General features: G+C 50.4%; 1 protein-coding gene across 1 annotated transcript; it reads left to right on the forward strand.

Annotated features, from left to right (window-relative positions):
* Positions 1–2,347: 2,347 nt before the first annotated feature.
* LHX5 (LIM homeobox 5) lies at positions 2,348–10,766 on the forward strand (the record flags this gene model as incomplete). The annotated part of the gene is given in 4 exon segments (XM_034790589.1): positions 2,348–2,981; positions 5,563–5,786; positions 7,702–7,979; positions 10,601–10,766. Coding segments are annotated over 4 exon segments (841 nt in total), but the record flags the coding sequence as incomplete, so codon positions are not given.
* Between the last annotated feature and the right edge of the window lie 3,595 nt (positions 10,767–14,361).

Below are 14,361 nucleotides of genomic sequence, written 5' to 3' on the forward strand. Positions count from 1 at the left end.
GGGAATCTATTTCTCTTAGATTCTTGAGCCAGCGATGCACCTGAGCGAAGGGCTTCTCTCTGCACAGCCACCTGGATTTCTAACGGAACTCGTTAGCTGGTGGTGCTTAGGCACTTGAGAGAGAGATTATTTTATTTCTAGCAGGATTGCTCAGAGCTGCTTTTAAGCTCTGCCCCTCACCCGCTCCTCGCCCCACACGGCTCCCGAAAAAATGCTGCTCTCCACATTGGTGTCTAAGTGTTCTCTTCATTACCAGACTTAATGAAATGACTAACTAAACATTTGGGTACTTTTCCATTAACAATTGCTTTGTGAAACACTTGTCCAGCCCTCCCCTTCTAGAGGGGTGGGAATGGGGGGGGACGGACGGAGCAAGAGAACCTTATAACTTAATCTATTGTGCCAGCATTGTCATTTGTCCCTCGCATGACAAAAGGAGGAGGAAGCAGGGGATCGGCCTTCCCAACCCTCCCCCCCCCCCCCAAACACCTAAGTAACAACAACAACCAAATCCTGCAAACAAACCGTCCCCCCTTGTTTAGCAGGCCAGCTGCAGCCGGCCTCGCTCACTAAGGCATTGTGGATGGATTAATTGAAATACCTGTCTCCAAAACTCGGATTTACACACTTGAAATGCGCTCTGACTGAAACATTTGCAAATATTAGATTTATTAGGTTCAACAAGTACATTAATCCAACGATGCTAAGTGAAATGTACGGATCTCTCTATAGCTATACAGATTCACCTAACTCTAGGGAAATCTATCTATCTATCTATCTATCTATCTATCTATCTATCTATCTATCTATCTATCTATCTATCTATCCCTGTACACTGATAGATTCATAAATTCCAAGGCCAGAAGGGACCATTGTAAACATCTAGTCTGGCCTCCTGTGTAACAGGCCGGAGAACTTCCCCCAAAATAATTCCTAGAGCAGAGCTTTTAGAAAAAAATCCCATGTTGAGATTCTTCACTATTGTTATGCATTGGTATCTGCTTAACTGTATTTCTATCTGTCCATCTGTGGCTACACCCACTAATCTATCTATTGTTATTTATTCTTATCTATCATATATCGATGGCTGTACCTTCTCATATGTCCTCCCCTCCCCATACATTCCAATCTACCTAACCATCTATATACATTCTTCACTGTTGTTATACATTCTTATCTATTTAATTTTCTGTCTATCTGTCTACACCTTCGAATCTATCTGTTGCTAGCTAGATCATCTATCAATAACATTTTATCATCTAATCTATTTTATCTATTGCTATAGCTTCTCATTTATCTAATTGCTAGATAGATGATCTATCAACATTTTATCATCTATCTATCTAGCAGTTTAAGACAACAACTTTTATTTTAACTCAGACATATTTTCAGCTCTAGAACATTTCTTTAAAAAAGGTAAATTCATTCGAGCCATCACCTTGCGCACAAGGTGACTGGGTAATTTAAAAGTCCGCAGGACCTGAAATTAAAGAGAAAAATCATATACAACAGCACAAGAACAGCAAGGCTCTCTCTTTCCAAACGGGGTTTGCTTTCCTGATTCGCCTCCCTTCGTTCTTATGTTGACTCTGGTTTTAAAGATGTTGTAAATTACTCAAAGAAAATCTTTTTTTAAATGCCCCCCGCCCCCCATCTGTATAACAAAGGCCAACTAGCTCGCCAGGGGGTCAATTACCTTCATATCTGAGAAGTACATAACAGATAACTTTTCATCCCCAGACATTGTCTGAATCTGCCTTCTCCTGGGGGGCACTCCCCTCAGCATGCCAGTGGCCTAAACACCCCCTAGATCGGGGTCCTTTGGCTTTTCTCTTTTTTTATTTGGATTCATGGAGATCACTCGACAAAAGAGCAAGAATTTCCATCTTTTCTGCTTATGCAAAGAGGCCATTCGCTGCTTTCACTGGCTTTCTGTTGACACTGAGGCGAAACAGAGCTTGTTTTGCAGGTGCAGTGACCTCCCCGAGGTCTCATCCCTCCCCCACCCAGCGCCCCAAGAAGAGAAAGATAAAATATTAGCCCCCCTCCACCGCAAAAAAAATTAATCTGCACCCACCCACCCACCCCTGCAAACAAAATAAAGGTAAATACTTACTTAGCCCCCGCACCAGGTAAAACCTACTACTCAACAATAGTGGTGCCTTGTTTTTTTCCCTCTGTGCCAAGCACAAGGCTGGAGCCAATTTAGATATGCTATAAATTAAGAGGTTGCCATGGCCACCGCCTTCTCATTGGCCCCCGGCCTCTCTACGTTCCGCGAGACGTCACCAAATCTGAATAAGGATGCGCGAATTACTAAACTGGGAGACAAAGCTGAAGATGGGAACAGCGTGAAAGTGGAGAAAAGTCCCAACCATCCATCTACACGTAGGAACCCGGGGCTCCTGGCTTTTTATGATGGTTATGATTATTATGTGTTATTATTAATCCCTTTCGTGGACCGGCTGCACCCACAGAGGCGCTGATGCTGCTCCAGGCCGAGATGCTGCTCAATTGAAAGGCACCGGGAAAGTCACCCCACCGGGATATCTTTGCTTGGCTTCCCCCCCCACTGAACCTGCTGGGAGAGGTGTGAGGGGCGTGGGGGAAGAGAGGCGTCTGCCTCAGTGGAGGGGGGCTGGAAAGTCCACGCGACACTTTTCGCCTGCCCTCAGGACGCCCAGGAGAAGAAGGCAAGAAGCTGCCCGGGTTGTTCTGCGTTTCCCCCCCTTTGCGATCGCTTGCGGCGGCGGGGTGGGGGTTGCATTCTGCTTTAGTGTGCTGGTCTCGCCTTCCTCTGCGGAGGTCATGATGGTGCATTGTGCAGGCTGCGAGCGGCCCATCTTGGACAGGTTTCTGCTGAACGTGTTGGACAGGGCATGGCACATTAAATGTGTCCAGTGCTGCGAATGCAAGTGCAACCTGACTGAGAAATGCTTCTCCAGGGAAGGCAAGCTTTATTGCAAAAATGACTTTTTCAGGTAAGTCCCGCAAGGAGGAGGCGAACCCCTACCCCAACTGCTTGGCTAGCAAAGCGGGGCAAGGTTATCTAGCGATACCCTGCTTCGGTGCCTTGTCTAGTTTCCTAGCCACAAGCTAAGAGCGCTCTGTAATTGGCACATTGTTGGGGTCTGCTCCATCGGTCCTGATGCTGCAAAAGGTGTCAGATCTATATGCCACTCCAATTCCCCAAAGGAACCCTATATATTCCTATAGGGGGGTATCCATTTATTATGAGCAGGCCAGAGCGGTTTCAGTGATTTTTTAAATCCGTTGTACCTATTGTCAATTTCCTCCTTTTGCGAGATTCCTCAGAGTTTTCTGTACAGAAGGGAAGATCCTAGAACTGGGGGGCGGGGGGGACTCCAGGCTCCTTGTTCGCTCGGTAACCCGAATCGAATGTTTTAAATGTAGGTCTATGTACGAGGATGAGGCAGATCCGAGCTGATCGTATGCCAGGCGGGAGGGCACGGGTTTTGTAGGTTACTTTAAAAAAAAAACATTCTGGAGTGGAGAAGAATAAAACTTTTCTCAGCAGAAAACTGATTTTCGAATGCCCCGGGCTTTAAAAACAAAGCCACTTGGATTGCGGAGAGGCAGAGCATAAATCAGACTCAATCCGAACTGAAGTGCAGAGAGAAGAGAGAGAGCGGAATATGGGGGGACATCCCCAAACTCCTTTGCCCCAATATTCCAGCCTGAATGGGGAATTCTCAAACGCACACTAAAGTTCCTAGCGAGGCTTAGGACCAAGGCTTTGTGGTCTAATTGGCTGTGCATACACAGAGCAAACTTGTCCTGCCCCCCCTCCCCCACCTTTTCTTTTAAATCAACAAATGAACTCATTGAAAATGTAAAATCGCCCTAAATATCGGTTGGCCTTTTGTTTCTGGCTGTAATTGAGGTAAATGTGGGCATTTGTTTAGCTAAAGGGTGAAAAGCTCAGGGGATGATTAATATAGAGGGGGGGAGACGGCAGTTTTCCCAGTCCTGTAGGCCCTAATGAAGGTGAATTTGAATAGGTTAAGTGTCACACTCGCCTTTACACATGTAAACTACTTTTAATGGCCCCTATGCATTCAGCACCCCTCCCGCTGCAACTCCTTAAATGCCTTTAATGATTTTTGATAAGGTGCAGATGAGCCAATTATGCTGCAGGATAAGACAAAAAAATGACTTATGACTTCTAATGTTTTCACTAAATCAACGTCATGGAACGTGAAGCTGTTCTAAGTTGTGTTTGAACAAGGGAGAAAAGAAACAGTTTTATTTCTCTCCTTATCCCCTATCGTCCACCCCACTTCCACTAGTGCCCTCAACCCTCTAGAGTGCCCGAATCAACGCCCCAAAGTGGAAACTAAATTATCTGCTTTGAAAAACAGATACCATTCTGCTGCTTGATAGTGATCACCCCCCCCCGGGGAAAATATTCCCTTTCTGCAGTGCATAATACTAATTCTACTACTAATAATTAATAAATAAATCGGGGGGGGGGCTGGAATGCTGAATAAAAGGAGATCAAAACTAGAATCATTTTCAGCACTGATGTGTGGGTTGTTTTATTGGGAAGGGGGAGACCATTTTTAGGATCTTCACATCCCCTATCCCCACTCGTGTTTTGAATTCAATAAGCAGCCCCCTGTGTTTCTCTTTTGGGTTTCTCACCCCGCTAACAACCAAAGGGCCCCGGTTAGATATTTACTAACCGAAATGTGCCACCATCGAAGAGAACGCGACTATTCAGACGAATTCGGACTGTGCGGGAAGATCCGTTGGTTACCTCCTATGTCCTGGCGACATGCAGCCTGACAAAAGGACGCGGACACTCCGCAGCTTTCCGGGGGATACAACGGGGTGTAAAAATCGCTCCATAAATCCCGCGAAACCAAAGCGGGTCGTTATTTTTTACACCGAATCGTGGCTGCTCCTTAAAGCGGCCCACCCGGATCACACGCATTCACGGGCATATATAAAAACCTGAACCCCTTCCCTCGCCTTATGCCGAGCTGCGAGCTAGCGCCCCATTTCTGTCTGCCCCCAAACCCAGCTCCGGAAATGGCCCCTTCGCCTCCCAGCTTTGGCGCCCCAGAGAGGAGGATTTTTCCTTCCTCCGCGCCGTGTCTGAGCCAAAGCTGTAAGTAAGGTCGGGGCCGCTTTCTACCTGCCGGAGATAGGGGAGGGACCAAACAAAACAGACACCCCGGAATATTTGCCGTGGAGACGGAACTATTAAAGTGGGGGTGAGGGGGTGTCCATTTGTATGGAGTCAAACAAGGGCATTCACACGTAAATGCGAGTCCTCGCTTGGGCTGCTTAAGACGCGTTTTGCTCGCCACCAGAGGAATAATTTTGCGCACGCATTTTGCAGGCGACCAAGTCCGCTTCTCTTTCCTTGTCGGAATCCAGGCAATTGCTTTAATGGCCTCATCTCTCCCCCCTCCACCCACGCGCCCGCGGTTGGGGACGATGCACGTATAGACTGGAGGGGACTCTGGGGCCGGCCGCTAAGCACCCGGGTATTTATCTTCCTCCCGTCTCTCTCTGTCTCTGCTCCGTTTTTAGGAGGTTCGGTACCAAATGCGCAGGCTGCTCCCAAGGCATCTCTCCAAGCGACCTCGTCAGGAAAGCCCGAAACAAAGTCTTTCACCTGAACTGTTTCACGTGCATGGTTTGCAACAAACAGCTCTCCACGGGAGAGGAACTTTATATCATAGACGAAAACAAATTTGTTTGCAAAGAGGACTATTTGAACTCGCCCAGCTTAAAGGAAGGGAGCCTCAACTCAGGTATGGAGCGTCCGCCAGCCTCTAAGCCGGGACTTTAGAGGCCTAGCATAGGTGTGAATTCAAAAAAGGATCCGGGAGCGGGGTTTTAGTTTCATATTCCAACAGCAAATTCTAGCAAACTGGGGGACTTTAAGTCTTTTTTGTATTGTCTGGGTCTCTCTCTCTCTCTCTCTCTCTCACACACACACACACACACACACACACACACACACACACACACACGCATCCCTCTCTGGCACCAGATACAACCTGAGCTATAGCTGTCGGATACCCACAACCGTGGGTGTGTTTTGGGGTGGGAATCCTTTACCGATTTATTATTTTCGATCTTTATACACACATCTGTTTTTCCCCCTCTTTTTATTTTTGCCTATTTCTCAAAATATTTGCGGTTCGGAGAGGGGGGAGGGAGAGTAGAAAAGTGGACTAAAACCTGGTGGGGAGGGAAGAAAGGGGGCTGGAGGAGGATGGAGGTCTGAGCCAGGATTGGAAGTGGAAAACGAAGAGATATTTCCATTTAAACCAAATCCAGGCCGCACCTTCAGCAGGTGCTGGGGAAAAGCGGCCGTTGTCAGTTACATCTACAGACCCAGCTGGGAACATGTGACCAGCCCGGGGAAGGGGGTGTGGGAGTTTGGGGAGACAGGTGGTTTTTTTCCGGGTTCCTGTTCGATTTGGCTACGAACATTACTGTCCCCTAAACTCCGCCCACGCTTTGCGATCTTAAAAAAAAGCCCCATGGCCTGGGATATTTTCCCGGCTTCCTTATATGCGAAGAGAAGCCAGACAAGGCCCCGAGCTTCCAACCCTCACTCCGGGGAGCGATCCCCTCACGGCCATGGGACTAACAGCGTCCGAGGCCTTCCACCTTCTCCCTCCGCGGATAAACGTTCTTCCTTTCCCCCAGAATCACACACAAATCCTCAGATTTTCCTCCCTTCTTCCTCTCGCTCTGTCTTTCCCCCTGTGGCGTCAGAGCCCCTCACGAAAGGCAATGGATGAATACCCCGGATCCCTAGCTCCGGTAGTCTGCTATGTCTGTGTCTCATTGTGTCGGGTGTGGACATAACAGGCTAGTCACAGAGGCACGAGCACGCGTTGTGGACCCGATCCTTGGGAGTTGTCTCTGCCTCAGGGCGGCGGGATCGGGCCCTCGCTGGCCCAGCGGTCTATGCCTGTGGCCTGTGCTCACCCCCTTGCCCTGGGCTCTGTCTCCTTTCAACACCCGCGGCTGGATCTTGCCAGGCGGCTCCCGCGGGCCGCTGCTCTGAGCCAGGCGAGGGGCCTGTTTGGGGGTGGGCCCGTTTCCGACCCCAGGCCCAGGGGTTCGCTGGCTCCGAAGCGTGGGGGGATGAGGCAGGGCCCAGGCGGTGATTCACTCCCCGGGCCCGGGTGGTTACAGCCAAGGCTTTGTGGCAGTGGGTTCTTGGTCCCCAGCTGTGGCTCGGTTTGTGCCTGAAAGGAAAACGCTCAACTGGTCCAAACGGAAGCGCTTCCTTCCCCAGTGTGGGAGCCTCGGGCCTGGGACAGGACAACTCCCCTCTGTGCCAACGGGCTGCAAATCTGCCATCCGGATCCAGTCACCCTGGTGTAAATCCGATGCGACGCCACCGCAGCCAGGGGTTTCACACCGGAGTCACACCCTCTGCCGGCTCCAGTGACAGAAAAGGCCAGGGGTGTTGCCACATAGACCGAGGAGCCGGGCTGCTGCTAATTCAGACCCCTCATTACCTCTTCGTGGGGTTCACTGGGGAGTGATTGGTTCGTGTTACATTAGCGCAGAGAGTCAGGAGGATCTGACCTCCAGAGCAGTTCAACCCCCCCCCCCTCCGCTCCCCTGCCTGGGAGGGACAGTGGGGCTGAGGGTCCCATCTCTGCCCAGAGTCATCCCTCTCTCTCTGCCTCTCCCTTGCAGTGTCCTCCTGTACAGACAGAAGTTTGTCCCCGGACCTCCAGGACCCCATGCAGGATGATACAAAGGAAACAGACAATTCCACCTCCTCGGACAAAGAGACCACCAACAACGAGAACGAGGAGCAGAACTCGGGCACCAAGCGGAGGGGACCTCGGACTACAATTAAAGCCAAGCAACTGGAGACTCTCAAGGCTGCCTTTGCTGCTACCCCCAAACCTACCAGGCACATCCGGGAACAGCTGGCCCAGGAGACCGGGCTCAACATGAGAGTGATCCAGGTACAGACAAGCTCGGCTACAAGGGGCGCCCTGGCAGAGCATAGGAGGAAGGATCAAAACCAGGGACTAGAGTGACCGCCCATAGCACCAGCATCTGCTTCACCAGGTGGGGCGAGCACTTATACTAGTCAGTCCTGCTGCCCTCGCCATTGGGTTACAGCTCCCAGCCACCTTCTTTTGTTACCTCACAGCCTGTCGCCATGGAGATGACTGTGACGTCCCAAACTCAGCAGTGTGACTTCAGGTGGGCCGTGAGAAGTGCGGGATGGAGGGGGGAGAAAGTTGTGACCTGTCAAGAAAAGGGATCTGGCAAGCCGCCAAAGTGTCGGAGGAAATTAGCATATAAACAAAGGCGAGGCCGAGTAGATCTTTGCTATGAATATCTCCCCTTTGTAATAATTGCACAGGCCCCTTTCAAAGGCTTTGCGAATGAGGTAACCCCCCATTTTACAGGGAAACTGAGGCACAAGGCAGTGGCGTGATTTGCTCAGGTGCCCCCCTAGGGCTTGGGGCAAAGTTGGGACTCGAGCCCAGAGCTCCTCACTCCCACGCTCACTTCCCGCTCTATCTCTCGGGGTGTTATCCGGATACTAAACGCTTCCTCGTGCCTAACCAAGAGGACAATTTCCGCTTGTCAATATTATGCTAACAGTTCTAATCATTGGCCACCGTGGTCAGTACTAGCGCTGCTGATCGGAGATTTTGTTTGGAAGCTCTCTGGTTATCTAATTGGTGCTGACCCCCGCCGGCCTGGAGCTTTGGGGCTCAGCCTTCCCCGGGGGAGTCGGAGCCCCCCCGCACTCTGGGCAGCGCGTGGAGTGAGTGAGCCAAAGCGGAGCGACTGCCCTTGATTTCAGTGAGCTTTGGAGCAGCCAAAGAACGGACTCAGCTCCCATCGAGGTCAATGAAAAAGCTCCGGTTGACATCAGTGGGAGCTGAAGCCAAGGCGAATGGAGGCCATGCTAGCCAACACCACAACACGACCAAGCTGTCCCCACTAGGCTCCGGGTCTATAGGCTGTATTTGGTGCTGGATGTAAAATCCAGCAGGCTGGACTATTACATCTCCAGCCAACACCTGGTGGGACGTTCTTCCAAACTCGGTGTCAACCTGCTACCTCCGCCTCCGTTCGGTTTCCTGCTTACTTATTTGAAGCAATATCAGTTCTCCACTAACATCTCTCGATCCTGTACTTGCCTGGAGGAACTTTCAGGCTAAGCCAATCAGCTCAAGAGAGTTCAGAGCCCCCCCTCCAAAAATATTTCCATGAATCATAAATTAAAAGTATTAAAAAACCCTTTGTAAAGCAAAGGGGGGGGTCTAGAGAAGAAATTAACTTCAGTCCTTTAAACTGGGTCAACCCGAGAGCTGCCTCTATCTTGACATTTTGCAACAAGATATAGTCACAGCGTTGGTTCAGAGAATCTGCACGTTTATATTAACGAGGAACTGGGGGGTGGGTAGAAACAATCCCCAAAACAGAGCCATAGATTGAGATGAACCAGAGAAGTATGTTCGGGTCTCTTGCTACTATTAAAGTAATATACGCAACGACGTTTTTGCTGTTCTGTTGGCAAATATATAGTGTTGAGCGTGTGAAAAAAAAATGTTCCAGGCCAAACAAAAGGGGGGATGAAGGGTTCTGTATTTCATCTCTGAAATCTGCAAGATGGGAAAATGTCCAAGAATTCCCCCCCCCCTTTAGCATCGGGCGCTGTACATATTCATTTATTTATCTAGGTGTCTGTGTTCTCATTTATCGCTATACGTTTCTAGCTGTCTCTCTATTGCTCTACGTGTCTGTCGATGGATGGATAGCTAGATTAGGAAAGCAGGCACCCCCACAACGGTTTGTAGTTTGAAAAGTCCCTTTAATTGCCTTTATGAATCTGTCTTCTAGGCTTTAGAGGAGGGGGGTAGGAAGCACACTTCATTATAAACCTCTCCAAGGGTGTGCAAAAATCCTTCACTCTTGGATGGTTCTCAGAGTTCACTCGCAACTTTCCTCTTCTTTTTAATTCAAAGCCAATCTGCTCCATTGGCTAAACTGCCGAGTTTAATCCCCCGGTTGAAAGTTTCTCCTCATTTTTCTTCAGAGCCTCTTCGCCTGCCTCTTGTAAAGGGTCCAGAAAGTATCCGGCTTGTCCAAAGAATGGGAAAGCGGATCTTCGGGGAGCCTGTCAGCTGGGAGTTGGCGGGGGGCAGGATGTGACTTGCTGCTGCCTTCATCTGGCAAATCCTGCAGGGAAAAACTTGGAACATCTTGAGGCGATCATGTGGAGGGAACCCGCCTCTTAGCTGGCATCCTATTAACACCACCTCCCCGATCTGTCTGTATATGTGCGTACAGCAGCAGATCTATGCGCCCCTACATTGCAGAGCTCAATCAGGGCGTTAGTCGATTAATCTAGAGACGAGGCCGTCCTGGTGGCAGACACGTAGTGCAAGAGACAGGCCAGGCTGGTTAAAATCAGGCAGGTCAGAACAAATGAATCAACTTGTGCCTGCCCCTCCAAAGCGCCCGGGTGGCTTGACAGGGCCTTGGGAGACAGCTGGCGGGAGCGGTGGGGTTGGGGTGGATGTTGTCACCACGTTGCTGATGTGGTTTCATTTGCCCGCAGGTTTGGTTCCAGAATCGAAGGTCCAAAGAGAGGAGAATGAAACAGCTGAGCGCGCTGGGGGCCAGGAGGCATGCCTTCTTCAGGAGTCCTCGGCGCATGCGCCCTCTGGGAGGCAGGCTGGATGAATCTGAAATGTTGGGTTCTACCCCTTACACTTATTATGGAGGTAATGAGCATTTTATGGATCACTTCCTGGATGACCCCCTAACACTCTTTGTATTCAAACATTGTAAAAAACAAAACAAACACAGAGCCCAGAGCAAACAAATTAAGGCTAGAGGAACCTTTCTTTCTTTCTTTCTTTCTTTCTTTCTTTCTTTCTTTCTTTCTTTCTTTCTTTCTTTCTTTCTTTCTTTCTTTCTTTCATTTTTATTTGATCCTAGTTCTTTCTTTTTTTCTTGTTCATCCATTCATTTGTTCGTTTGTATTTGATTATTGTTCTTTTTCATCTTTCTTTCTTTCTTGTCCATTCATTTGTTAATTTTTATTTGATCATTGTTCATTCTTTCAACTTTCTTTTTTTCTTGTTCATCGATTCATCTGTTCATTTTTGTATTTGATCATTGTTCTTTCTTTCATTTTTCTCTCTTGTAAATCGATGTATTTGTTCGTTCTTTTCTATTTGATCATTGTTCTTTCTTTCTTTCTTTCTTTCTTTTGGTCATTTGTTCTTTCTTTCTCGTTTCTTTGTATTCTTTCTTTTGCCACCTTTAGAAATTAAGCCTCTGAAGTTTTAACTCTCTTGCATTGTATAGCATTTCATTGTGTCGTTTAAAGGGGAGAGCCCGCTGCTTGCATTGGGTATTAGCTGGCCGTAAGACTCTGGAGTTTGTCTTTAAGGGAAGGTCTTGATGCTTTCTCCCAATCCGGTTCACGCCACTTCTTCCTTCCAAAGTGCTAGCACCGGATTCTATTCATTGTTACCGACTTTCCCGGCTGGGCGCGGGGGAAGGAATTTGTGGGTCTGGTAAAATTGTTACCGTCTGTGCCCTGAACCTTACCTCGCCCGAGTCCAGCAAACCCCGGCGCTGAGACCCTTGTCCGATTGCCGGGAGCTCCGCAGCCCGGAGAAGTCGGAGAGCGGTGTTTCTCCAGTGTGTCTCCTACTCGGAGGTTGTACATAGACGGGAAGAGATGGGGTCTCGCGGGGGGGAGGGGGGGCTTTGCCTCCCGTCCCGTGCCCCTAGGGTTAGCTCGCACCCATGCGCTGCCGGTGCAGTCTGGGGTTCCCAAGAGAAAGGAAAGAGTTAATCTCAAACTAAAGCCCCTCTCCTCCCGTACTGGAAGGGGAGGCTTCGGATTTCACAGGAGCTGAGCGGGGTGCCACAGAGAAGCTCCGCTGTGATGCTGTAGGGCTCGATCCTCCAAACTTTACTACGGGGAGTAAATTTCCTACTCCGGCGCGCGGTCCTGCCCTGGTTACCTTACTCCTGTCCACAGCCAGGGGCCGGATTCTGACCTCAGTTACCCCTGGTGTGAATCTGGAGTCACACCGGTGTAACCGACCCCGGATTCTGGCTCTGCAGGACTCGTCGCCCGAATAAAGTTTACTCCCAGGAGTAAACGCTCCGGATTTAGACCCATAGCTGGCAAATGATCATGAAACCCACCGCCCAGACAGGAGGAGAAACATTCCTTCCCTGCGGCTTGGGGGCCAGAGGAGAGGCGCGGAGGGGTGGTTGTGGTTGTGTCGGTTCGGTTTCGAGTCAGAAGGGGGTTCCCTTGTCTTCCCGTCCCTCCCTTAGAAATACATCGCATGGCAGATGGAGCGCGCTCCTGCCCTGACATAGCTTGGGTGGGTTTTTTAAAGGAAGCAGAAAGTAACACGTGAAAGGCGGAGGCCGCCCTGCTCTGCCGCTGCTCCCCAGCAGCGAAACCCGGGGATGCTGTGAGTTCACTCAGCGCCCCGCCAGACTAGCGCGTCTGCAGACCCGCCGCAGCCGCAGCCACAGCCCTGGGTTGTAACGGAATCTTGCTGGATTCGAGGAGTTTGAATACAACATATTCCCAGACTTTCCTTCTTTCCATCCCTCCATCCTCGTCTCTTTCCTTCTTCTCATCCCTTCCTCTTTCTTTTCATCCCTCCATCCTTGTCTCTTTCCTTCTTCTCATCCCTTCCTCTTTCTTTCCATCCCTCCATCCTTGTCTCTTTCCTTCTTCTCATCCCTTCCTCTTTCTTTCCTTCATCCCTTCCTCTTTCTTTCCATTCCTTCATCCTTGTCTCTTTCCCTCCATCCCTTCCTCTTTCCTTCTTCTCATCCCGTCCTCTTTCTTTCCATTCCTCCATCCTTTTCTCTTTCTTTCCATCCCGCCACCCCTTCCACTTTCCTTCTTCTCATCCCTCCATCTTTTTCTCTTTCTATCCATCCCTCCATCTCTTCTTCTTTCCATCTCTCCACCCCTTCCTCTTTCCTTCTTCTCATCCCTTCCTCTTTCTTTCCATCCCTCCATCCTTGTCTCTTTTCTTCTTCTCATCCCTTCCTCTTTCTTTCCATCCCTCCATCCCTTCCTCTTTCCTTCTTTCCATCCCTCCATCTCTTTCTCTTTCCATCCCTCCATCTCTTTCTCTTTCTTTCCATTCCTCCATCCCTTCCTCTTTCCTTCTTTCCATCCCTCAATCCCTTTCTCTTTCATTTTCATCCCTCCATCCTTTTCTCTTTCTTTCCATCCCATCTTTTTCTTTCTTTCTTTCTTTCTTTCTTTCTTTCTTTCTTTCAACCCTTCTCCATCTTTAGTTCACTTTCTTTCCACCCCTCACTCTCTCTGTCTCTCTCTTCCTCTCTCCCTCCCTCCCCTGCTGCTCATTGGCCCGGAGATACCGATCACGGATCATGCTCGCCCAGAACCCAACGAGCTAAGGACCCAACTGGCCAAGGCAGCGGGTAGGAGGGAAGGTGAGGGCCGGTTGCCATGACTTTGCCACCCTTCCTGTGGCATCTGTTTGAAGGGCTCCCCCCCCCCGCACACACACCCCGCCCTCCCTCGCCCTGAATGCGAGCTCAGCTTGTCGAGATCCCCTCTAATCCCCCTGTTCGAGATTCCGTCCGGTCCTTGGCCAAGTTTGCACCCCCGCAGCAAGTAAGAAAGGGCCATTGTGATGAAGCTGTCTGCCTGAACAGAGCCCGCTCCCACTCAGCCCCCCGCCCCCCCGCGTGTGGGCCCGGGAACAAAGCTCCAGCTGCCCCCTTTTGTACCTCTTTCAGACGGCATTTGTTCCAATTACCTCCGCGCGCCCGGAGCATATGGAAGGTCACTAGCACAGGGGCCGGGCCCGCGTGTTCGCTCGTTGTCTTCTCCCCCTCGCCGGCTCCTTCCCCTCCCCGCTTGGGCCGTGCGGCCCCTTGAAATTCGGCCCCTTCCCCACACGCGGGGGCCGATCCCTCCCTAGCGGCGCCTGATGGGGTGCGGGGGGGGGAAGGAGCCGGCGAGGGGGAGAAGACAACGAGCGAACACGCGGGCCCGGCCCCTGTGCTAGTGACCTTCCATATGCTCCGGGCGCGCGGAGGTAATTGGAACAAATGCCGTCTGAAAGAGGTACAAAAGGGGGCAGCTGGAGCTTTGTTCCCGGGCCCACACGCGGGGGGGCGGGGGGCTGAGTGGGAGCGGGCTCTGTTCAGGCAGACAGCTTCATCACAATGGCCCTTTCTTACTTGCTGCGGGGGTGCAAACTTGGCCAAGGACCGGACGGAATCTCGAACAGGGGGATTAGAGGGGATCTCGACAAGCTGAGCTCGCATTCAGGGCGAGGGAGGGCGGGGTGT

The sequence above is a fragment of the Trachemys scripta genome, chromosome 15 (assembly GCF_013100865.1).
Source record: "Trachemys scripta elegans isolate TJP31775 chromosome 15, CAS_Tse_1.0, whole genome shotgun sequence".
Classification (NCBI taxonomy): domain Eukaryota; kingdom Metazoa; phylum Chordata; order Testudines; family Emydidae; genus Trachemys; species Trachemys scripta.